Source organism: Salvelinus fontinalis, chromosome 11 (genome assembly GCF_029448725.1).
Source record: "Salvelinus fontinalis isolate EN_2023a chromosome 11, ASM2944872v1, whole genome shotgun sequence".
Lineage (NCBI taxonomy): Eukaryota > Metazoa > Chordata > Actinopteri > Salmoniformes > Salmonidae > Salvelinus > Salvelinus fontinalis.
The window spans coordinates 57,614,389-57,639,965 of record NC_074675.1 but is presented as its reverse complement, the minus strand read 5'-3'; the positions used below and the strand labels follow the sequence as shown (position 1 = coordinate 57,639,965).

The 25,577-nt window shown below is 51.5% G+C and overlaps 1 protein-coding gene across 1 annotated transcript in view; it reads left to right on the top strand.

The window, feature by feature from the left end:
• Nucleotides 1-754: 754 nt before the first annotated feature.
• LOC129866004 (FHF complex subunit HOOK interacting protein 1A-like) overlaps nucleotides 755-25,577 on the top strand; it is a 52,301-nt gene continuing 27,478 nt past the window's right edge. The window contains exons 1-8 of the mRNA XM_055939139.1: nucleotides 755-1,019; nucleotides 4,840-4,935; nucleotides 11,705-11,954; nucleotides 18,951-19,086; nucleotides 19,289-19,413; nucleotides 19,696-19,903; nucleotides 19,983-20,173; nucleotides 22,413-22,514. Coding sequence (XP_055795114.1) covers nucleotides 11,850-11,954; nucleotides 18,951-19,086; nucleotides 19,289-19,413; nucleotides 19,696-19,903; nucleotides 19,983-20,173; nucleotides 22,413-22,514 — 867 coding nt within the window. The 5' untranslated portion in view covers nucleotides 755-1,019; nucleotides 4,840-4,935; nucleotides 11,705-11,849. The remainder of the gene's footprint in view (nucleotides 1,020-4,839; nucleotides 4,936-11,704; nucleotides 11,955-18,950; nucleotides 19,087-19,288; nucleotides 19,414-19,695; nucleotides 19,904-19,982; nucleotides 20,174-22,412; nucleotides 22,515-25,577) is intronic.

The following is a 25,577-nucleotide window of genomic DNA, read 5'->3' as shown; positions in this document are numbered from 1 at the left end:
ATTTAATTGGAATAATGTAGAATTCCATCCATTCCTATGAAGGAGTGCTCCTACTGAGGAGTACCAATATGGCCGACAGGTGGCTTCAACGCCTCTCATACGCAGCATCAGTAATCCAGGTTTTACATCATTGGTCTTGACAAGTAGAAGAAAAAAAAACTGTCGGCGAGGTTCTCTTCTGCACTGTTCAACCAATCCAGCAAATGTCGATGAGGAAAATGGGGTGTCGCTTTGTTAACGTCCAGAAAAAAAGCGGAACTAGCGCGACAGGCTCTCTTTCCATTTCCCCTGAAAACCGGAACATCCGGTTGTTGGGGACTTAGTAGAGGCTACATGACACCCTGTCAAGGTAGACATACAGGTCAGGTTCCACTGCTTAGACGTTGCCTGGATAGGTGTTTTTACCTATCACCTATTGTTATAGCAATGTGACAGTTGTTGACACAGTGGATGATGTGGCACGCAACTATTGGTTGATGCATGCAACGTCTAAGCAGTGGGACAGGACCATATAGCCCTAGAATAAAACACACATGTGCATTGAAGTGATTTCATTGGATAGGAAAGTGAAAAAGATTAGGCCTTTTGAAACCTCTAAACAAAATACAATAGTTTTGATAACAAAGATAAAATGGACCCGTTTTTTTAGAATGTTTTTGTCCATTTTCTAAAAAGTGTTGGTGAGGATGTGCAGTCGGGGTTGTTGAATCTCTGTCCAGGACCGAGGGGGCGTGGCCTTTCTCTGACAGCTCAAGCCGCATACCATCTGTACAGACATCCGCGAACTGACCGACTGTCACAATATTATAACGGATTTTTCGTTCTATCAACTGTTCTGGAATACAGGATTTTCATTCGAGTAAACAACTATTAGATACTGAATGTATTTGTTCGGTAGAGTTTTATTACTTTGATTGTTCGCAAAGACATTGAACAGTTTGAAAGAGAGAGAGAGAGCGCGCAAATTCCGTGGGATAGATTTATTCATCCAAAACTGTATTAGAGCGGTGGCAATAGAGGTAAGATTTATGACGCTTAGACATTTCTGTATGTAAATGTTTCTAGTGTGTGTGTGTTTGTGTGTGTGAACTGTGATTTGGGGAGAGGAGAGTTTAAAATAGTGGCTTATAATATTTATTCTCACACTTTATTTATTTTTTCATGAATTCTACAGTATTTGTATCATGGAGGCTATATCAACTCATAGTCCCTCAACAGTAAACAGAGAGAGAGATCATCCTAAAATGTCCTTTTCTCTCTTTAGTCCTTATTAGCAGCGAATTGTCTTACAGGTTTAGGAGTCTAACAGAAACAGGTGTGACGTAGCGGCTAGATGCTCCCGATGGCACTGCATCTCAGTGCTAGAGGCATCACTACAGACCCAGGTTCGATTCCAGGCTGTATCACAACTGCCGTGATTGGGAGTCCCATAGGGCGGTGAAAAATTGGCCCCAGAGTTTGGCCGGGGTAGCCCATCATTGTAACTAATAATTTCTTCTTAACTGGCTTCCCTAGTTAAATAAAATAAAATAAAGACAAATAATTATAAATAAATGCTGTCTGTTTTAGATTACCCTCACTAATGGTTGAGGGTTAAGATTGGGGCAGGGGAAACTGTTCCTAGATCTGTACTAGGGGGAAACGTCACCCCAGAGCCATGTTGTCGGACTCATTCTGTAAATAAAAACTAAGTTTCCCCTAGCCACAGATCTAGGATCAGCTTCTCCTCCCCCAATCCTAATCTTAACCATTAGCTGAAGAAATGCAAAACTGCCCCAAGATCAGCGTCTAGGAGTTAACTACACTCTACTCAGACAATAGGTGTGACGTGTGGGAGACCTGTCATGGCAACCTGAGGTCAGGGGTCAGGGTGATGATTGGAGCGGTGTCCAGGAAAAGAGCCTGTTTAAGATAGCTTTAGTGTTATGTCATGATGAACACTCTGGTCACAGACGGACTGTGTATTTTTACCTACAGTGCACTCAGGTGTGTGTGTGTGTGTGTGTGTGTGTGTGTGTGTGTGTGTGTGTGTGTGTGTGTGTGTGTGTGTGTGTGTGTGTGTGTGCACAAGTTACAGTATAAACAGTGTTTCCTAAACAGTAAGGTGCTATACAGAAGTAGGTACTATATCCTACTATGTTAATAAACTCAGCAAAAAAAGAAACTTTCCTATTTCGGGAGCCTGTATTTCCGAAGATAATTTGTAAAAATCGAAATAAGTTCATAGATCTTCATTATAAAGGGTTTTAAACACTGTTTCCCATGCTTGTTCAATGAACAATAAACAATTAATGAACATGCACCTGTGGAACGGTCGTTAAGACACTAACAGCTTACAGACGGTAGGCAATTAAGGTCACAGTTATGGAAACTTAGGACACTAAAGAGGCATTTCTACTGACTCTGAAAAACACCAAAAGAAAGATGCCCAGGGTCCCTGCTCATCTGCGTGAACGTGCCCTAGGCATGCTGCAAGGAGGCATGAGGACTGCAGATGTGGCCAGGGCAATACATTGAAATGTCCGTACTGTGAGATGCCTAAGACAGCGCTACAGGGAGACAGGACGGACAGCCGATCGTCCTCGCAGTGGCAGACCACGTGTAACAACACCTGCACAGGATCGGTACATCAAAACATCACACCTGCGGGACAGGTACAGGATGACAACAACAAATGCCCGAGTTACACCAGGAACGCACAATCCCTCCATCAGTGCTCAGACTGTCCGCAATAGGCTGAGAGAGGCTGGACTGAGGGCTTGTAGGCCTGTGGTAAGGCAGGTCCTCACCAGACATCACCGGCAACAACGTCGCCTATGGGCACAAACCCACCGTCGCTGGACCAGACAGGACTGGCAAAAAGTGCTCTTCACTGACGAGTCGCGGTTTTGTCTCACCAGGGCTGATGGTCGTATTCACGTTTACCATCGAAGGAATGAGCGTTACACCGAGGCCTGTACTCTGGAGCGGGATCGAGGTGGAGGTGGAGGGTCCGTCATGGTCTGGGGCAGTGTGTCACAGCATCATCGGACTGAGCTTGTTGTCATTGCAGGCAATCTCAACGCTGTGCGTTACAGGGAAGACATCCTCCTCCCTCATGTGGTACCCTTCCTGCAGGCTCATCCTGACATGACCCTCCAGCATGACAATGCCACCAACCATACTGCTCGTTCTGTGTGTGATTTCCTGCAATACAGGAATGTCAGTGTTCTGCCATGGCCAGCGAAGAGCCCGGATCTCATTCCCATTGAGCCTTGGACCTGTTGGATCGGAAGGTGAGGGCTCGGGAAATGTCTGGGAACTTGCAGGTGCCTTGGTGGAAGAGTGGGCTAACATCTCACAGCAAGAACTTGCAAATCTGGTGCAGTTCATGAGGAGGAGATGCACTGCAGTACTTAATGCAGCTGGTGGCCACACCAGATACTGACTGTTACTTTTGATTTTGACCCCCCCATTGTTCAGGGACACATTATTCCATTTCTGTTAGTCACATGTCTGTGGAACTTGTTCAGTTTATGTCTCAGTTGTTGAATCTTATGTTCATACAAATATTTACATGTGTTAAGTTTGCTGAAAATAAACACAGTTGACAGTGAGAGTTTAAATCGTACTTTGGTACTATATCCTACTATGGTACTATATCCTACTATCGTACTATATCCCACTATGGTACTATATCCTACAATGGTACTATATACTACAATGGTACTATATCCTACTATCGTACTATATCCCTTATGGTACTATATCCTACTATGGTACTATATCCTACTATGGTACTATATCTTGTTATGGTACTATATCTTACTATGGTACTATATTCTGTTATGGTACTCTATCCTACTATGGTACTCTATCCTACTATGGTACTCTATCCTACTATGGTACTCTATCCTACTATGGTACTATATCCTACTATGGTACTATATCCCTTATGGTACTATATCCTACTATGGTACTATATCCTACTATGGTACTATATCCTGTTATGGTACTATATCCTACTATGGTACTATATCCTGTTATGGTACTCTATCCTACTATGGTACTATATCCTGTTATGGTACTATATCCTACTATGGTACTATATCCTGTTATGGTACTCTATCCTACTATGGTACTATATCCTACTATGGTACTATATCCTGTTATGGTACTATATCCTACTATGGTACTATATCCTACTATATCCTGTTATGGTACTATATCTTACTATGGTACTATATCTTACTATGGTACTATATCTTACTATGGTACTATAGCACCCGCACACACACACACACACACACACACACACACACACACACACACACACACACACACACACACACACACACACACACACACTACACAGCCAGATTATCAGAGACATAGGAAATGACTAGTAAATCCCTCAGACAGCCTCATCAACCCCATGCCCTGTCTGCCTTGTACACACACACATAGATTATCATCACAGATGGTGAGAGGGGATTGTGAAGTGATTCTCCCGTCACCCGTCGACACTGCAGGAACGGGCTGTGTGTGTGTGTGTGTGTGTGTGTGTGTGTGTGTGTGTGTGTGTGTGTGCAGTACATCTGCACAGTCTGTCTGTGACACAGGACTGCACATTGATGTCACACAACCTGGCAACGGCTTGTTGTCGACATATACTATGGCCAACCTGGCAACGCCATGTAGGAATGCACAACCTGGCAACGCCACGTAGGAGTGGCCAACCTGGCAACCAGGGCATCCGACCCCAGATGGACGGACAGACTGGTAGATATGGAGAATATAAATCAGTCAGTGTTTACTAAATGGTTGACTCTCTCTCTCTCTCTCTCTCCCTCCCTCCAGAACAACATCCTGTGTGATGTCGGTCTGTTTCGATGTGATTCCGTGAGGGACTGACAGACCTGAACCGGAGAATTGTTCTGCCATGCTCCAGCAGAGGTAGGAGGGAACTTTAAGGAATTGCCGTAATGTTGGAACACCCGGAACGGAAGCCGTTTTTTGATCCCGGGAGAGAACAGGAGGGTCTCCGTGATCTCCAACAGATTGGAAAGAGAGAGAGAGAAAATGACACCAGAGAAAGTCACGTTGAGTTTCTGCTGAGTAGACAGAAAGTCACGTTGAGTTTCTGCTGAGTAGACAGAAAGTCACATTTAGTTTCTACTGAGTAGACAGAAAGTCACATTTAGTTTCTACTGAGTAGACAGAAAGTCACATTTAGTTTCTACTGAGTAGACAGAAAGTCACGTTGAGTTTCTGCTGAGTAGACAGAAAGTCACGTTGAGTTTCTGCTGAGTAGACAGAAAGTCACATTTAGCTTCTACTGAGTAGACAGAAAGTCACATTTAGTTTCTACTGAGTAGACAGAAAGTCACATTTAGTTTTCTGCTGAGTAGACAGAAAGTCACATTTAATTTCTACTGAGTAGACAGAAAGTCACATTTAGTTTCTACTGAGTAGACAGAAAGTCACATTTAGTTTCTGCTGAGTAGACAGAAAGTCACATTTAGTTTTCTGCTGAGTAGACAGAAAGTCACATTTAGTTTCTACTGAGTAGACAGAAAGTCACATTTAGTTTCTACTGAGTAGACAGAAAGTCACATTTAGTTTCTGCTGAGTAGACAGAAAGTCACATTTAGTTTCTGCTGAGTTGACAGAAAGTCACATTTAGTTTTCTGCTGAGTAGACAGAAAGTCAAAAAGTTAAAACTGCTCTGTCAAGAGAAGAGAGGGTTCTTGGTAGCTTGGTTCTGAGGTTCTGAGCTGATAATCTTATGATAATATTCACCTTATTTCAGAGCGTATGTTGGCTTGTAGACAATGTTATCTCTACACCAACACACTCTGTCTCTGTCCAACGCTTTCACACGGCATCTGTTCGTTACAGCAGGCCTACAGTGGGCGATTCAATTATATTTTTCTTCAAATGTTTATTTTTGTATAGCTCCAAGCTCAGACAGGATTTATGGTCTCCAAGCTCAGACAATATAGGATTTCAAGTCTACAAGCTCAGATAATATGTAGGATTTAAAGTCTCCAAGCTCAGACAATAAATATGATTTCAAGTCTACAAGCTCAGACAATATACAGTATCAGTCAAAAGTTTGGACACATCTAGTCATTCAAGGGTTTTTCTTTATTTTACTATTTTCTACATTGTAGAATATTTGTGAAGACTTCAAAACTATGGAATCATGTAGTAACCAAAAAAAAGTGTTGAGCAAATCCAAAAATATTTTAGATTTTAGATTCTTCAAAGTAGCCACCCTTTGCAAACTTTTGGCATTTTCTCAACCAGCTTCACCTGGAATGCTTTTCCAACAGTCTTGAAGGAGTTCCCACATATGCTGAGCACTTGTTGGCTGCTTTTCCTTCACTCTGCGGTCCAACTCATCCCAAACCATCTAACTTGGGTTGAGGTGTGGTGATTGTGGAGGCCAGGTCATCTGATGCAGCACTCCATCACTCTCCTTCTTGGTCAAATAGCCATCACACAGCCTGGAGGTGAGTTGGGTCATTGTCCTGTTGAAAAACAAATGATAATCCCACTAAGCGCAAACCAGATGGGATGGCGTATCGCTACAGAATGCTGTGGTAGCCATGCTGGTTAAGTGTGCCTTGACTTCTAAATAAATCACTGACAGTGTCACCAGCAAAGCACCCCCACACCATCACACCTCCTCCTCCATGCTTCACGGCGGTAACCACACAAGCAGAGATCATCCGTTCATCTACTCTGCGTCTCACAAAGACACGGCGGTTGGAACCAAAAATCTCAAATTTGGACTCTTCAGACCCAAGGACAGATTTCCACCGGTCTAATGCCCATTGCTTGTGTTTCTTGGCCCAACCAAGTCTCTTCTTCTTATTGGTGTCCTTTAGTAGTGGTTTCTTTGCAGCAATTCGACCATGAAGGTCTGATTCACACAGTCTCCTCTGAACAGTTGATGTTGAGATGTGTCTGTTACTTGAACTCTGTGAAGCATTTATTTGGGCTGCAATTTCTGAGGCTGGTAACTCTAATAAACTTATTCTCTGCAGGAGAGGTAACTCTGGGTCTTCCTTTCCTGTGGCGGTCCTCATGAGAGACAGTTTCATCATAGTGCTTGATGGTTTTTGCGACTGTACTTGAAGAAACGTTCTTGAACTTTTCCGGATTGACTGACCTTCATGTCTTAAAGTAATGATGGACTGTTGTTTCTCTTTGCTTATTTGAGCTGTTCTTGCCATAATGTGGACTCGGTCCTTTACATTTACATTTAAGTCATTTAGCAGACGCTCTTGTCCAGAGCGACTTACAAATTGGTGCATTCACCTTATGACATCCAGTGGAACAGCCACTTTACAATAGTGCATCTAAATCTTTTAAGGGGGGGGGGGGGGGGGGGGTCAGAAGGATTGCTTTATCCTATCCTAGGTATTCCTTAAAGAGGTGGGGTTTCAGGTGTCTCCGGAAGGTGGTGATTGACTCCGCTGTCCTGGCGTCGTGAGGGTGTTTGTTCCACCATTGGGGTGCCAGAGCAGCGAACAGTTTTGACTGGGCTGAGCGGGAACTGTACTTCCTCAGTGGTAGGGAGGCGAGCAGGCCAGAGGTGGATGAACGCAGTGCCCTTATTTGGGTGTAGGGCCTGATCAGAGCCTGAAGGTACTGAGGTGCCGTTCCCCTCACAGCTCCGTAGGCAAGCACCATGGTCTTGTAGCGGATGCGAGCTTCAACTGGAAGCCAGTGGAGAGAGCGGAGGAGCAGGGTGACGTGAGAGAACTTGGGAAGGTTGAACACCAGACGGGCTGCGGCGTTCTGGATGACTTGTAGGGGTTTAATGGCACAGGCAGGGAGCCCAGCCAACAGCGAGTTGCAGTAATCCAGACGGGAGATGACAAGTGCCTGGATTAGGACCTGCGCCGCTTCCTGTGTGAGGCAGGGTCGTACTCTGCGGATGTTGTAGAGCATGAACCTACAGGAACGGGCCACCGCCTTGATGTTAGTTGAGAACGACAGGGTGTTGTCCAGGATCACGCCAAGGTTCTTAGCGCTCTGGGAGGAGGACACAATGGAGTTGTCAACCGTGATGGCGAGACATGGAACGGGCAGTCCTTCCCCGGGAGGAAGAGCAGCTCCGTCTTGCCGAGGTTCAGCTTGAGGTGGTGATCCGTCATCCACACTGATATGTCTGCCAGACATGCAGAGATGCGATTCGCCACCTGGTCATCAGAAGGGGGAAAGGAGAAGATTAATTGTGTGTCGTCTGCATAGCAATGACAGGAGAGACCATGTGAGGTTATGACAGAGCCAAGTGACTTGGTGTATAGCGAGAATAGGAGAGGGCCTAGAACAGAGCCCTGGGGGACACCAGTGGTGAGAGCGCGTGGTGAGGAGACAGATTCTCGCCACGCCACCTGGTAGGAGCGACCTGTCAGGTAGGACGCAATCCAAGCGTGGGCCGCGCCGGAGATGCCCAACTCGGAGAGGGTGGAGAGGAGGATCTGATGGTTCACAGTATCGAAGGCAGCCGATAGGTCTAGAAGGATGAGAGCAGAGGAGAGAGAGTTAGCTTTAGCAGTGCGGAGCGCCTCCGTGATACAGAGAAGAGCAGTCTCAGTTGAATGACTAGTCTTGAAACCTGACTGATTTGGATCAAGAAGGTAATTCTGAGAGAGATAGCAGGAGAGCTGGCCAAGGACGGCACGTTCAAGAGTTTTGGAGAGAAAAGAAAGAAGGGATACTGGTCTGTAGTTGTTGACATCGGAGGGATCGAGTGTAGGTTTTTTCAGAAGGGGTGCAACTCTCGCTCTCTTGAAGACGGAAGGGACGTAGCCAGCGGTCAAGGATGAGTTGATGAGCGAGGTGAGGTAAGGGAGAAGGTCTCCGGAAATGGTCTGGAGAAGAGAGGAGGGGATAGGGTCAAGCGGGCAGGTTGTTGGGCGGCCGGCCGTCACAAGACGCGAGATTTCATCTGGAGAGAGAGGGGAGAAAGAGGTCAGAGCACAGGGTAGGGCAGTGTGAGCAGGACCAGCGGTGTCGTTTGACTTAGCAAACGAGGATCGGATGTCGTCGACCTTCTTTTCGAAATGGTTGACGAAGTCGTCTGCAGAGAGGGAGGGGGGGGGAGGGGGAGGAGGATTCAGAAGGGAGGAGAAGGTGGCAAAGAGCTTCCTAGGGTTAGAGGCAGATGCTTGGAATTTACAGTGGTAGAAAGTGGCTTTAGCAGCAGAGACAGAAGAGGAAAATGTAGAGAGGAGGGAGTGAAAGGATGCCAGGTCCGCAGGGAGGCGAGTTTTCCTCCATTTCCGCTCGGCTGCCCGGGGCCCTGTTCTGTGAGCTCGCAATGAGTCGTCGAGCCACAGAGCGGGAGGGGAGGACCGAGCCGGCCTGGAGGATAGGGGACATAGAGAGTCAAAGGATGCAGAAAGGGAGGAGAGGAGGGTTGAGGAGGCAGAATCAGGAGATAGGTTGGAGAAGGTTTGAGCAGAGGGAAGAGATGATAGGATGGAAGAGGAGAGAGTAGCGGGGGAGAGAGAGCGAAGGTTGGGACGGCGCGATACCATCCGAGTAGGGGCAGTGTGGGAAGTGTTGGATGAGAGCGAGAGGGAAAAGGATACAAGGTAGTGGTCGGAGACTTGGAGGGGAGTTGCAATGAGGTTAGTGGAAGAACAGCATCTAGTAAAGATGAGGTCAAGCGTATTGCCTGCCTTGTGAGTAGGGGGGGAAGGTGAGAGGGTGAGGTCAAAAGAGGAGAGGAGTGGAAAGAAGGAGGCAGAGAGGAATGAGTCAAAGGTAGACGTGGGGAGGTTAAAGTCGCCCAGAACTGTGAGAGGTGAGCCGTTCTCAGGAAAGGAGCTTATCAAGGCATCAAGCTCATTGATGAACTCTCCGAGGGAAACCTGGAGGGCGATAAATGATAAGGATGTTAAGCTTGAAAGGGCTGCTAACTGTGACAGCATGGAATTCAAAGGAGGCGATAGACAGATGGGTAAGGGGAGAAAGAGAGAATGACCACTCGGGAGAGATGAGGATCCCGGTGCCACCACCCCGCTGACCAGAAGCTCTCGGGGTGTGCGAGAACACGTGGGCAGACGAAGAGAGAGCAGTAGGAGTAGCAGTGTTATCTGTGGTGAGCCATGTTTCCGTCAGTGCCAAGAAGTCGAGGGACTGGAGGGAAGCATAGGCTGAGATGAACTCTGCCTTGTTGGCCGCAGATCGGCAGTTCCAGAGGCTACCGGAGACCTGGAACTCCACGTGGGTCGTGCGGGCTGGGACTACCAGGTTAGGGTGGCCGCGGCCACGCGGTGTGAAGCGTTTGTATGGTCTGTGCAGAGAGGAGAGAACAGGGATAGACAGACACATAGTTGACAGGCTACAGGAGAGGCTACGCTAATGCAAAGGAGATTGGAATGACAAGTGGACTACACGTCTCGAATGTTCAGAAAGTTAAGCTTACGTTGCAAAAATCTTATTGACTAAAATGATTAAAATGATACAGTACTGCTGAAGTAGGCTGGCTAGCAGTGGCTGCGTTGTTGACTTTGTTTGAAAGTGTAGCTGGCCAGGTAGCCTCGATAGCTGGCTAGGTAACCTCGGTAACTGGCCAGATAATTAGTCTAACTACACAATTGTCCTAGATACAAGGACAGAAAAGACAACTATGTAGCTAGCTAACACTAGCTAGCTAACACTACACTAATCAAATCGTTCCGTTGTAATGTAATAGTTTCTACAGTGCTGCTATTCGGTAGAAGTTGGCTAGCTAGCAGTGTTAGCAGTGTTAGCGGTGTTGACTAGCAGTATTGACTAGGTAGGGGAACGGCAGCGCGGCGGACAAAAATAGCTGGCTAGCTAACCGAAAATTACTCTAGACTCCACAGTTATCTTAGATACAAGGACAGCAAACACAACTGTGTAACTAGCTAACACTACACTAATCAAGTCGTTCCGTTGTTCCGTTGAATGTAATAGATTCTACAGTGCTGCTATTCGGTAGCTAGCTAGCTAGCTAGCAGTGTTGATTACGTTACGTTACGTTAAAAGGACGAAAATAGCTGGCTAGCTAACCTAGAAAATCGCTCTAAACAACACAATTATCTTTGATACAAAGACGGCTATGTAGCTAGCTAAGATCAAACAAATCAAACCGTTGTACTGTAATGAAATGAAGTGAAAGTGTGATACTACCTGTGGAGCGAAGCGGAATGCGACCGGGTATACATTCAATGTTATATGAAAGTACCAAATAGGGCTGTCTTCTGTATACCCACCCCTACCTTGTCACAACACAACTGATTGGCTCAAACGCATTAAGAAGGAAAGAAATTTCACAAATTAACAGGAGTGCCTTAAAAGTTAATTGAAATGCATGCCAGGTGACTACCTCATGAAGCTGGTTGAGAGAATGCCAAGAGTGTGCAAAGCTGTCCTCAAGGCAAAGTGTGGCTACTTTGAAGAATCTCAAATACAAAACATGATTCCATATGTGTTATTTCATAGTTTTGCTGTCGTCACTATTATTCTACAATATTATTCTATAAATAGTAAAAATAAAGAAAAACCCTGGAAAGAGGCGTGTCTAAACTTTTGACTGGTACTGTATAAGATTAAGTGTTTTTTTTTTATCTCAGGACCCCTGGTAAACAGTGACATTTTCTTACTTATTCATCCCAATACCAACGTTATCAATGATTTTGTGTTTTTTTCTGCTGATTCTCTCTCCTATGAGGCCCCCCATGTGCCAACCTGCACCGGAGAAGTTGTTGATTCTGGGGTGAGTGTGAGGAGTACCTCCCCTGCTCTCTCCACTTCCACCCTGCCACCCCCTACTCCACACCGAGACATGGTTTAGCCCAACCTGTCCAGCAGTCAAGATGATGGCCTCTGTGGTTGCCAACGGAAACAGGACGAAGTCACTGTCCCTGAAAGGGGTGGACCCAGAAACCTGCATGATCGTCTTCAGAAACCACTGGGCACAGGTAGATACTCACCTGTCTGTCTTACTGTCAACCTGTCTGTCTGTATACACCTGTCTGTCTGTCTTACTGTCTACCTGCCTGTCTGTATACACCTGTCTGTCTTACTGTCTACCTGCCTGTCTGTATACACCTGTCTGTCTTACTGTCTACCTGTCTGTCTTACTGTCTACCTGTCTGTCTTACTGTCTACCTGTCTGTCTGTATACACCTGTCTGTCTTACTGTCAACCTATCTGTCTGTCTGTCTACCTGTCTGTCTGTATACACCTGTCTGTCTTACTGTCAACCTGTCTGTCTTACTGTCTACCTGTCTGTCTACCTGTCTGTCTTACTGTCTGTCTGTCTGTCTGTCTGTCTGTATACACCTGTCTGTCTTACTGTCAACCTGTCTGTCTTACTGTCTACCTGTCTGTCTTACTGTCTACCTGTCTGTCTGTACATACCTGTCTGGTATCTGTCTACTTGCCTGTCTGTCTGCCTGTCTGTCTGTCTACCTGCCTGTCTGTCTACCTGCCTGGCTACCTGTCTACCTGCCTGTCTGTCTGTCTACCTGCCTGTCTACCTGCCTCTCTGTCTACCTGCCTGCATGTCTACCTGCCTGCCTGTCTGTCTACCTGTCTACCTGCCTGTCTGTCTACCTGTCTACCTGCCTGCCTGTCTACCTGCCTGTCTCAGAGAAATAGACTGAATAGAAAGGGCCTCTCCATTCAAGTCAATGACATCATAATGGGTGGACTGGCAGCCATTTTGAGTGTACCCTTGCCAAGAAGTAAAAGCAGGAAGTGTACCCTTGCCAAGAAGTAAAAGCAGGAAGTGTACCCTTGCCAAGAAGTAAAAGCAGGAAGTGTACCCTTCCAGGCTCATGACTAGCGGGAGGACACGCTCAATGATATACCATGACGAATTAGATGGTTTTTAAAATGTTGTCCCACCAAAGCTACTGGCTGTCTGTGGCTGTACGTGACATAGTACTACTCAAATCCTCATTTTATAATTGGATTCTCACCGCCACCAATTATGCTTTTGGTTTGGACCGGTCCTCAGAGGATGTGGTTTGGCCCGGTCCTCAGAGGATGTGGTTTGGCCCCGGTCCTCAGAGAATGTGGTTTGGACCGGTCCTCAGAGGATGTGGTTTGGCCCGGTCCTCAGAGGACGTGGTTTGGCCCCGGTCCTCAGAGGATGTGGTTTGGCCCCGGTCCTCAGAGAATGTGGTTTGGCCCGGTCCTCAGAGGATGTGGTTTGGCCCGGTCCTCAGAGGACGTGGTTTGGCCCCGGTCCTCAGAGGATGTGGTTTGGCCCCGGTCCTCAGAGGATGTGGTTTGGCCCCGGTCCTCAGAGAATGTGGTTTGGCCCCGGTCCTCAGAGGATGTGGTTTGGCCCCGGTCCTCAGAGGATGTGGTTTGGCCCCGGTCCTCAGAGGATGTGGTTTGGCCCCGGTCCTCAGAGAATGTGGTTTGGCCCCGGTCCTCAGAGGATGTGGTTTGGCCCCGGTCCTCAGAGAATGTGGTTTGGCCCCGGTCCTCAGAGGATGTGGTTTGGCCCCGGTCCTCAGAGGATGTGGTTTGGCCCCGGTCCTCAGAGGATGTGGTTTGGCCCGGTCCTCAGAGGATGTGGTTTGGCCCCGGTCCTCAGAGGATGTGGTTTGGCCCCGGTCCTCAGAGGACACGGTTTGGCCCCGGTCCTCAGAAGACACGGTTTGGCCCCGGTCCTCAGAGGATGTGGTTTGGCCCCAGAGTAGGCTCAAGCTTCCCTGTTTCCCTCCCCAGTTAGAGGCAGCATGCCTGTTTCTCTCCCCAGTTAGAAATAGCATGTCTGTTTCCCTCCCCAGTTAGAGGCAGCATGCCTGTTTCCCTCCCCAGTCAGAGGCAGCATGCCTGTTTCCCTCCCCAGTTAGAGGCAGCATGCCTGTTTCTCTCCCCAGTTAGAGGCAGCATTACTGTTTCCCTCCCCAGTTAGAGGCAGCATGTCTGTTTCCCTCCCCAGTTAGAGGCAGCATGCCTGTTTCTCTCCCCAGTTAGAGGCAGCATGTCTGTTTCCCTCCCCAGTTAGAGGCAGTATGCCTGTTTCCCTCCCCAGTCAGAGGCAGCATGCCTGTTTCCCTCCCCAGTCAGAGGCAGCATGCCTGTTTCCCTCCCCAGTTAGAGTCAGCATGTCTGTTTCCCTCCCCAGTTAGAGGCAGCATGCCTGTTTCCCTCCCCAGTCAGAGGCAGCATGCCTGTTTCCCTCCCCAGTCAGAGGCAGCATGCCTGTTTCCCTCCCCAGTTAGAGGCAGCATGCCTGTTTCCCTCCCCAGTTAGAGGCAGCATGCCTGTTTCCCTCCCCAGTCAGAGGCAGCATGCCTGTTTTCCTCCCCAGTTAGAGGCAGCATGCCTGTTTTCCTCCCCAGTTAGAGGCAACATGCCTGTTTCCCTCCCCAGTCAGAGGCAGCATGTCTGTTTCCCTCCCCAGTTAGAGGCAGCATGCCTGTTTCCCTCCCCAGTTAGAGGCAGCATGCCTGTTTCCCTCCCCAGTTAGAGGCAGCGTGTCTGCCTGTTTCCCTCCCCAGTCAGAGGCAGCATGCCTGTTTCCCTCCCCAGTTAGAGGCAGCATGCCTGTTTCCCTCCCCAGTCAGAGGCAGCATGCCTGTTTCCCTCCCCAGTCAGAGGCAGCATGCCTGTTTCCCTCCCCAGTCAGAGGCAGCATGTCTGTTTCCCTCCCCAGTTAGAGGCAGCGTGTCTGCCTGTTTCCCTCCCCAGTCAGAGGCAGCATGCCTGTTTCCCTCCCCAGTTAGAGTCAGCATGCCTATTTCCCTCCCCAGTTAGAGGCAGCATGCCTGTTTCCCTCCCCAGTTAGAGTCAGCATGCCTGTTTCCCTCCCCAGTTAGAGGCAGCGTGTCTGCCTGTTTCCCTCCCCAGTCAGAGGCAGCATGCCTGTTTCCCTCCCCAGTCAGAGGCAGCATGTCTGTTTCCCTCCCCAGTCAGAGGCAGCATGTCTGTTTCCCTCCCCAGTCAGAGGCAGCATGCCTGTTTCCCTCCCCAGTCAGAGGCAGCATGTCTGTTTCCCTCCCCAGTTAGAGGCAGCATGTCTGTTTCCCTCCCCAGTTAGAGGCAGCGTGTCTGCCTGTTTCCCTCCCCAGTCAGAGGCAGCATGCCTGTTTCCCTCCCCAGTTAGAGGCAGCATGCCTGTTTCCCTCCCCAGTTAGAGGCAGCACGCCTGTTTCCCTCCCCAGTTAGAGGCAGCACGCCTGTTTCCCTCCCCAGTTAGAGGCTTCATGCCTGTTTCCCTCCCCAGTCAGAGGCAGCATGCCTGTTTCTCTCCCCATTCAGAGGCAGCATGCCTGTTTCCTTCCCCAGTCAGAGGCAGCATGCCTGTTTCCCTCCCCAGTTAGAGGCAGCATGCCTGTTTCCCTCCCCAGTTAAAGGCAGCATGCCTGTTTCCCTCCCCAGTTAGAGGCAGCATGCCTGTTTCCCTCCCCAGTCAGAGGCAGCATGCCTGTTTCCCTCCCCAGTTAGAGGCAGCATGCCTGTTTCCCTCCCCAGTTAGAGGCAGCATGCCTGTTTCCCCCCTCCAGTTAGAGGCAGCATGCCTGTTTCTCTCCCCAGTCAGAGGCAGCATGTCTGTTTCCCTCCCCAGTTAGAGGCAGCATGCCTGTTTCCCTCCCCAGTCAGAGGCAGCATGCCGGTTTTCCTCCCCAGTTAGAGGCAGCATGCCTGTTTTCCTCCCCAGTTAGAGGCAGCATGCCTGTTTTCCTCCCCAGTCAGAGGCAGCATGTCTGTTTCCCTCCCCAGTTAGAGGCAGCATGTCTGTTTCCCTCCCCAGTTAGAGGCAGCATGCCTGTTTCCCTCCCCAGTTAGAGGCAGCATGCCTGTTTCCCTCCCCAGTTAGAGGCAGCATGCCTGTTTCCCCCCTCCAGTTAGAGGCAGCATGCCTGTTTCCCCCCTCCAGTTAGAGGCAGCATGCCTGTTTCTCTCCCCAGTTAGAGGCAGCATGTCTGTTTCCCTCCCCAGTTAGAGGCAGCATGCCTGTTTCTCTCCCCAGTTAGAGGCAGCATGTCTGTTTCCCTCCACCGTTAGAGGCAACATGCCTGTTTCCCTCCCCAGTTAGAGGCAGCATGCCTGTTTCCCTCCCCAGTTAGAGGCAGCATGTCTGTTTCCCTCCCCAGTTAGAGGCAGCATGCCTGTTTCCCTCCCCAGTTAGAGGCAGCATGCCTGTTTCCCTCCCCAGTTAGAGGCAGCATGCCTGTTTCCCTCCCCAGTTAGAGGCAGCATGCCTGTTTCCCTCCCCAGTCAGAGGCAGCATGTCTGTTTCCCTCCCCAGTTAGAGGCAGCATGCCTGTTTCCCTCCCCAGTCAGAGGCAGCATGCCGGTTTTCCTCCCCAGTTAGAGGCAGCATGCCTGTTTTCCTCCCCAGTTAGAGGCAGCATGCCTGTTTCCCTCCCCAGTCAGAGGCAGCATGTCTGTTTCCCTCCCCAGTTAGAGGCAGCATGTCTGTTTCCCTCCCCAGTTAGAGGCAGCATGCCTGTTTCCCTCCCCAGTTAGAGGCAGCATGCCTGTTTCCCTCCCCAGTCAGAGGCAGCATGCCTGTTTTCCTCCCCAGTTAGAGGCAGCATGCCTGTTTCTCTCCCCAGTTAGAGGCAGCATGTCTGTTTCCCTCCCCAGTTAGAGGCAGCATGCCTGTTTCCCTCCCCCAGTTAGAGGCAGCATGCCTGTTTCCCTCCCCAGTCAGAGGCAGCATGCCTGTTTCCCTCCCCAGTTAGAGGCAGCATGCCTGTTTCCCTCCCCAGTTAGAGGCAGCATGCCTGTTTCTCTCCCCAGTTAGAGGCAGCATGTCTGTTTCCCTCCCCAGTTAGAGGCAGCATGCCTGTTTCCCTCCCCAGTTAGAGGCAGCATGCCTGTTTCCCTCCCCAGTCAGAGGCAGCATGCCTGTTTTCCTCCCCAGTCAGAGGCAGCATGCCTGTTTCCCTCCCCAGTCAGAGGCAGCATGTCTGTTTCCCTCCCCAGTTAGAGGCAGCATGCCTGTTTTCCTCCCCAGTTAGAGGCAGCATGCCTGTTTCCCTCCCCAGTCAGAGGCAGCATGTCTGTTTCCCTCCCCAGTTAGAGGCAGCATGCCTGTTTCCCTCCTCAGTCAGAGGCAGCATGTCTGTTTCCCTCCCCAGTTAGAGGCAGCATGCCTGTTTCCCTCCCCAGTCAGAGGCAGCATGTCTGTTTCCCTCCCCAGTTAGAGGCAGCGTGTCTGCCTGTTTCCCTCACCAGTCAGAGGCAGCATGCCTGTTTCCCTCCCCAGTTAGAGTCAGCATGCCTGTTTCCCTCCCCAGTCAGAGGCAGCATGCCTGTTTCCCTCTCCAGTTAGAGGCAGCATGCCTGTTTCCCTCCCCAGTCAGAGGCAGCATGCCTGTTTCCCTCCCCAGTTAGAGGCAGCATGCCTGTTTCCCTCTCCAGTTAGAGGCAGCATGCCTGTTTCCCTCCCCAGTTAGAGGCAGCATGCCTGTTTCCCTCCCCAGTTAGAGGCAGCATGCCTGTTTCCCTCCCCAGTTAGAGGCAGCATGCCTGTTTCCCTCCCCAGTTAGAGGCAGCATGCCTGTTTCCCTCTCCAGTTAGAGGCAGCATGCCTGTTTCCCTCCCCAGTTAGAGGCAGCATGTATGTTTCTCTCCCCAGTTAGAGGCAGCATGCCTGTTTCCCTCCCCAGTCAGAGGCAGCATGCCTGTTTCCCTCCCCAGTTAGAGGCAGCATGCCTGTTTCCCTCCCCAGTTAGAGGCAGCATGCCTGTTTCCCTCTCCAGTTAGAGGCAGCATGCCTGTTTCCCTCTCCAGTTAGAGGCAGCATGCCTGTTTCCCTCCCCAGTTAGAGGCAGCATGCCTGTTTCCCTCCCCAGTTAGAGGCAGCATGCCTGTTTCCCTCCCCAGTTAGAGGCTTCATGCCTGTTTCCCTCCCCAGTCAGAGGCAGCATGCCTGTTTCTCTCCCCATTTAGAGGCAGCATGCCTGTTTCCCTCCCCAGTTAGAGGCAGCATGCCTGTTTCCCTCCCCAGTTAGAGGCAGCATGCCTGTTTCCCTCCCCAGTTAGAGGCAGCATGCATGTTTCCCTCCCCAGTTAGAGGCAGCATGCCTGTTTCCCTCCCCAGTTAGAGGCGGCATGCCTGTCTGTCTTACCAGCAGCAGAAACCTGTCCTCCTTATGTATGTTTAGAAAACACATTTGAATTGAATTGTGGGGGAATGCACCAATCATGTGGATGGAACCTAATCACCGTAAGAATACATCCCAAACAACCTGTTCAGTACGACTCTCTCTCCCTCTCCCTCCCCCCTGTCCCCTCTCCCCCTACCTCTCTCTCCAACTTCTCTCCTCTCTCTCTCTCTCTCTCCCTCCCCCCTTTCCCCTCTCCCCCTACCTCTCTCTCCCTTCCCCTTTCTCCCACCTCTCTCCTCCCCCTCCCCCTGTCCCCTCTCCCCCTACCTCTCTCTCCTCTCTCTCTCTCTCCCTCCCCCCTGTCCCCTCTCCCCCTACCTCTCTCTCCCTTCCCCTCTCTCCAACCTCTCTCCTCTCTCTCTCTCTCTCCCTCCCGCCTGTCCCCTCTCCCCCTACCTCTCTCTCCCTTCCCCTCTCTCCAACCTCTCTCCTCTCTCTCTCTCTCTCCCTCCCGCCTGTCCCCTCTCCCCCTACCTCTCTCTCCCTTCTCCTTTCTCCCACCTCTCTCCTCCCCCTCTATCCTCTCTCTCTCCCCCTACCTCTCTCTCCCTTCCCCTCTCTCCAACCTCTCTCCTCTCTCTCTCTCCCTCCCTCCCCCCTGTCCCCTCTCCCCCTACCTCTCTCTCCCTTCCCCTTTCTCCCACCTCTCTCCTCCCCCTCTCTCCTCTCTCTCTCTCTCTCCCTCCCTCCAACCTGTCCCCTCTCCCCCTACCTCTCTCTCCCTTCCCCTTTCTCCCACCTCTCTCCTCCCCCTCTCTCCTCTCTCTCTCCCCCTCCCTCCCCCCTTCCCCTTTCTCCCACCTCTCTCCTCCCCCTCTCTTCCTGTCTCAGGTGGTGAAGATCTTGGAGAAACATGATCCTGTGCATAATAGCGGCGGTGTGTGCCTTCGTCTCGGTCCGATCCCCGGTGACGAGGCCAGCGCGGTACAGAACTACGTAGAACACATGCTGTTGCTGCTGATGGAGGAGGAAAGCTCACTTTTTCAGATAGAAATGCCATTTATAGATCTGTCGTTCTCATCGAAAGCCAATCCGATAAGCAGTAGATCCATTCTATGTGAGATATTTCTGTGCCCCCCCCCCCCCCTCCATGCCACCTACATGGCAGTCATGCTGTAGGTACAGAGTTGTGTTACTTAAATGACCAAAGTTTTGTTTTTGACGTCCTTAGGAGCCGGGCCAAGGCGGAGCGATGGGAGCCATCCTAGAGTTAGTTGTTGTCGAAGGAGTGATGGAGAGGCTGTTCCTCTGGAGTCTGAGACGACACTTCACTGATGATATGAAACTGGAACAAGTGATTTTATTTTGCAATCAATCAATTACATTTATTTATTTTATAAAGTCCGTTTTACATCAGCAGTTGTCACAGAAGAGGCTGGGAAAAACACCCCAGAAAGAAGGGATATTATTGACTGTTTCAGTGACAGGGTGAGGAATTGATAACTTATCCCCAATCTCTCTCTCTCTTCATCTCTCTGTCTCTGCCCCCTTCCATCTCTGCTCCCCCATCTCTCTCTCTCTGCCCCCCCATCTCTCTCTCTGCTCCCCCATCTCTCTCTCCGTCTCTCTGCAACAGCTGAGGATGTACCAGATGCTTCTATCTCAGGCCAGACAGCCTCTACTGCACCACAAGCCTGTTCTCCGACCCTTAATGATGCTGTTATCCTCCTGTGCTGGGGCTGGGGCTGGAGGAAGAGGAGGAGGAGGGGGGTCAGTGGAAGCAGAGTTGGTGCTCCTACTCAACCAGCTGTGTGGTGCGCTGGCTAAGGATCCCTCCGTGTTAGGTGAGTTCTGGTTTTGTTTTCTGCAAGATAAAAATGGACAATAAAGTAGTTTTCTGATGTCTTCTCTTCCTCCTGTCAGAGTTATTCTTCCACACCAGTGAGGACCAGGGCGCGGCCAACTTCCTGCTCTTCTCCCTGCTGATCCCCTTCACCCATCAGGAAGGCAGCGTAGGACAGCAGGCCCGGGACGCTCTGCTGCTCATCATGAAGCTGTCGGCCTACAACCCCAGAGTCGCTACACACATCACAGACAACACCTACTTCTGTCCTGTGAGACGGTTACCGTAGCTACCGTAGTTACCGTAGTTACCGTAGCTCTACTGCTGGGTGTTTGTCACATAGTTTGTAGTCACTCATCTTTATCGCCTCTCTCCTCCCCCTCCACACCCTCCCCCTCTCCTCCCTCTCCTCCCCCTCCTCAGTGAGTGAGAGGTAAAGACTGAGCTCATTACTCCTTATGTAATAGGCCTTAATATGATTACAATGGAGAGGAAGGAGAGAGAGGAGGGAGGAGATTGGGGACACGGGGTGACAGAAGGGGGAGATAAGGAAGAGAGGAGATTGGGGACGGGGTGACAGAAGGGGGAGATGAGGAGGGAGGAGATTGGGGACGGGGTGACAGAAGGGGGAGATGAGGAGGGAGGAGATTGGGGACGGGGTGACAGATGGGGGAGATGAGGAGGGAGGAGATTGGGGACGGGGTGACAGAAGGGGGAGATGAGGAGGGAGGAGATTGGGGACACGGGGTGACAGAAGGGGGAGATGAGGAGGGAGGAGATTGGGGACACGGGGTGACAGAAGGGGGAGATGAGGAGGGAGGAGATTGGGGACGGGGGGGTGACAGAAGGGGGAGATGAGGAGGGAGGAGATTGGGGACACGGGGTGACAGAAGGGGGAGATGAGGAGGGAGGAGATTGGGGACACGGGGTGACAGAAGGGGGAGATGAGGAGGGAGGAGATTGGGGACACGGGGTGACAGAAGGGGGAGATGAGGAGGGAGGAGATTGGGGACGGGGGGTGACAGAAGGGGGAGATGAGGAGGGAGGAGATTGGGGACACGGGGTGACAGAAGGGGGAGATGAGGAGGGAGGAGATTGGGGACACGGGGTGACAGAAGGGGAGATGAGGAGGGAGGAGACTGGGGACACGGGGTGACAGAAGGGGGGGGATGAGGAGGGAGGAGATTGGGGACACGGGGTGACAGAAGGGGGGGATGAGGAGGGAGGAGATTGGTGACACGGGGTGACAGAAGGGGGAGATAAGGAAGAGAGGAGGGAGGAGATTGGGGACGGGGTGACAGAAGGGGAGATGAGGAGGGAGGAGATTGGGGACGGGGTGACAGAAGGGGAAGATGAGGAAGAGAGGAGGGAGGAGATTGGGGACACGGGGTGACAGAAGGGGGAGATGAGGAGGGAGGAGGTTGGGGACGGGGTGACAGAAGGGGAAGATGAGGAAGAGAGGAGGGAGGAGATTGGGGACACGGGGTGACAGAAGGGGGAGATGAGGAGGGAGGAGGTTGGGGACGGGGTGACAGAAGGGGGAGATGAGGAAGAGAACAGAGAGAGAGGAAAGCTGTCCACAGTCTTTTATAAGTATCAGACCAGTGGGAAAGATCAGGAAACCACTTTCTCCTGGTGGAACTGTGTACCAGATTTAGCTCATGGGACAGAGTTGACCTCAATCTAGAGATGGGGGATTAGGACGCTGTGACCTGATAGGTCGATCGCCTCGGCGCTCTTAGCCTCCTGCTAACCCCAACTGGTTCCGTTGTTGATTTGTTGTTGTTGATTAGATGTTGTTGATTAGTTGTTGTTTTCTGGTTGTTGATTAGTTGTTGTTTTCTGGTTGTTGATTAGTTGTTGTTTTCTGGTTGTTGATTAGTTGTTGTTTTCTGGTTCTGTTGTTGATTAGTTGTTGTTGTTGTTGATTAGTTGTTGCTGTTGTTGATTAGTTGTTGTTTAGTTGTTGCTGTTGTTGATTAGTTGTTGTTTAGTTGTTGCTGTTGTTGATTAGTTGTTGCTGTTGTTGATTAGTTGTTGATGTTGTTGATTAGTTGTTGTTGATTAGTTGTTGCTGTTGTTGATTAGTTGTTGTTGTTTTCTGGTTGTTGATTAGTTGTTGTTGATTAGTTGTTGTTGTTTTCTGGTTCTGTTGTTGATTAGTTGTTGTTGATTAGGTGTTGTTGATTAGTTGTTGTTGATTAGTTGTTGCTGTTGTTGATTAGTTGTTGCTGTTGTTGATTAGTTGTTGCTGTTGTTGATTAGTTGTTGTTGTTGTTGATTAGTTGTTGTTGTTGTGTAGTGCGTTTGCAGAGTAGAGTGGGGATGTAGTCCATGACAGGCTTTAAACGTCCCCCCCCCCCCCCCCCCCCTCCTCCCCCCCCCCCCTCTCCTCTCTCTGTAAATCCTACCAGGGCACAGTAGACTCTAATCTGCAGTGGAATTTCATTCCAGCATTGAAAAGTCCTTGGCTCATGACTGTGTGTGTGTGTGACTGTGTGTGTGTCTAGGTCCTGGCTACAGGTCTGAGTGGTTTGTATTCGTCTCTACCTGCGAAGCTGCAGGTGTATAGTGAAGACTGGCATTGTCTGGAGAGAGCTGACTGGATACAGGTAAACATACTGTTTGGAAGATTTCCTATCATTTTATCTCACAGATTAAAAACATCATTAAACCCCTTGGACAGACAGTGATCTATTTACAATGTCATCCAGCATAACTCTAACAAAATATCAGACATGAACAGAATAAAGATTTGTTTACTGGCTGGCTGGCTGGCTACCTGGCTGGCTATATGGCTGGCTAGCTACCTGGCTGGCTATATGGCTGGCTGGCTACCTGGCTGGCTATATGGCTGGCTATATGGCTGGCTAGCTACCTGGCTGGCTGGCTACCTGGCTAGCTACCTGGCTGGCTATATGGCTGGCTGGCTACCTGGCTGGCTATATGGCTGGCTAGCTACCTGGCTGGCTATATGGCTGGCTGGCTACCTGGCTGGCTATATGGCTGGCTACATGGCTGGCTACATGGCTGGCTACATGGCTGGCTATATGGCTGGCTGGCTACCTGGCTGGCTACCTGGCTGGCTGGCTATATGGCTGGCTACATGGCTGGCTACCTGGCTGGCTACCTGGCTGGCTGGCTATATGGCTGGCTAGCTACCTGGCTGGCTACCTGGCTGGCTACCTGGCTGGCTATATGGCTGGCTGGCTACCTGGCTGGCTACCTGGCTGGCTGGCTACCTGGCTGGCTACCTGGCAGGCTGGCTACCTGGCTGGCTACCTGGCTGGCTACCTGGCTGGCTGGCTACCTGGCTGGCTATATGGCTGGCTGGCTACCTGGCTGGCTAGCTACCTGGCTGGCTAGCTACCTGGCTGGCTATATGGCTGGCTAGCTACCTGGCTGGCTACCTGGCTGGCTATATGGCTGGCTGGCTACCTGGCTGGCTGGCTACCTGGCTGGCTGGCTACCTGGCTGGCTGGCTACCTGGCTGGCTACCTGGCTGGCTGGCTACCTTGCTGGCTACCTGGCTGGCTGGCTACATGGCTGGCTGGCTACATGGCTGGCTGGCTGGCTACCTGGCTGGCTGGCTACCTGGCTGGCTACCTGGCTGGCTACCTGGCTGGCTACCTGGCTGGCTGGCTACCTGGCTGGCTACATGGCTGGCTGGCTGGCTATATGGCTGGCTAGCTACCTGGCTGGCTAGCTACCTGGCTGGCTATATGGCTGGCTAGCTACCTGGCTGGCTATATGGCTGGCTATATGGCTGGCTATATGGCTGGCTAGCTACCTGGCTGGCTATATGGCTGGCTACATGGCTGGCTGGCTGGCTATATGGCTGGCTAGCTACCTGGCTGGCTATATGGCTGGCTAGCTACCTGGCTGGCTACATGGCTGGCTATATGGCTGGCTATCTACCTGGCTGGCTACCTGGCTGGCTATATGGCTGGCTATCTACCTGGCTGGCTACCTGGCTGGCTATATGGCTGTCTAGCTACCTGGCTGGCTACCTGGCTGGCTATATGGCTGGCTGGCTACCTGGCTGGCTACCTGGCTGGCTATATGGCTGGCTACCTGGCTGGCTGGCTACCTGGCCGGCTACCTGGCTGGCTGGCTACCTGGCTGGCTACCTGGCTGGCTACCTGGCTGGCTACCTGGCTGGCTGGCTACCTGGCTGGCTGGCTGGCTACCTGGCTGGATATATGGCTGGCTGGCTACCTGGCTGGCTGGCTACCTGGCTGGCTACCTGGCTGGCTGGCTACCTGGCTGGCTGGCTGGCTGGCTACCTGGCTGGATGGGTACCTGGTTGGCTACATTGTTGGCTACCTGGCTGGCAGGCTACCTGGCTGGCAGGCTACCTGGCTGGATGGGTACCTGGTTGGCTACATTGCTGGCTACCTGGCTGGCTGGCTACATGGCTGGCTACCTGGCTGGCTACCTGGCTGGCTATATGGCTGGCTACCTGGCTGGCTGGCTACCTGGCCGGCTACCTGGCTGGCTGGCTACCTGGCTGGCTACCTGGCTGGCTACCTGGCTGGCTGGCTACCTGGCTGGCTACCTGGCTGGCTGGCTACCTGGCTGGCTGGCTGGCTACCTGGCTGGCTATATGGCTGGCTGGCTACCTGGCTGGCTACCTGGCTGGCTACCTGGCTGGCTATATGGCTGGCTGTCTACCTGGCTGGCTACCTGGCTGGCTGGCTACCTGGCTGGCTACGTGGCTGGCTACGTGGCTGGCTGGCTACCTGGCTGGCTACCTGGCTGGCTACCTGGCTGGCTACCTGGCTGGCTATATGGCTGGCTGGCTACCTGGCTGGCTACCTGGCTGGCTATATGGCTGGCTGGCTACCTGGCTGGCTGGCTACCTGGCTGGCTGGCTACCTGGCTGGCTGGCTACCTGGCTGGCTGGCTACCTGGCTGGATGGGTACCTGGTTGGCTACATTGTTGGCTACCTGGCTGGCAGGCTACCTGGCTGGCAGGCTACCTGGCTGGATGGGTACCTGGTTGGCTACATTGCTGGCTACCTGGCTGGCTGGCTACATGGCTGGCTACCTGGCTGGCAGGCTACCTGGCTGGCAGGCTACCTGGCTGGATGGGTACCCGGTTGGCTACATTGCTGGCTACCTGACTGGATGGCTACATGGCTGGCTACCTGGCTGGATGGGTACCTGGTTGGCTACATTGCTGGCTACCTGGCTGCCTACATGGCTGGCTACCTGGCTGGCTACCTGGCTGGCTATATGGCTGGCTGTCTACCTGGCTGGCTACCTGGCTGGATGGGTACCTGGCTGGCTGGCTACCTGGCTGGCTACCTGGCTGGATGGGTACCTGGCTGGATGGCTACCTGGCTGGCTACCTGGCTGGCTATATGGCTGGCTGTCTACCTGGCTGGCTACCTGGCTGGATGGGTACCTGGCTGGCTGTCTACCTGGCTGGCTACCTGGCTGGATGGGTACCTGGCTGGCTGGCTACCTGGCTGGCTACCTGGCTGGATGGCTACCTGGCTGGCTGTCTACCTGGCTGGCTACCTGGCTGGATGGGTACCTGGCTGGCTGGCTACCTGGCTGGCTACCTGGCTGGATGGCTACCTGGCTGGCTGGCTACCTGGCTGGATGGGTACCTGGCTGGATGGGTACCTGGCTGGCTACCTGGCTGGATGGCTACCTGGCTGGCTGGG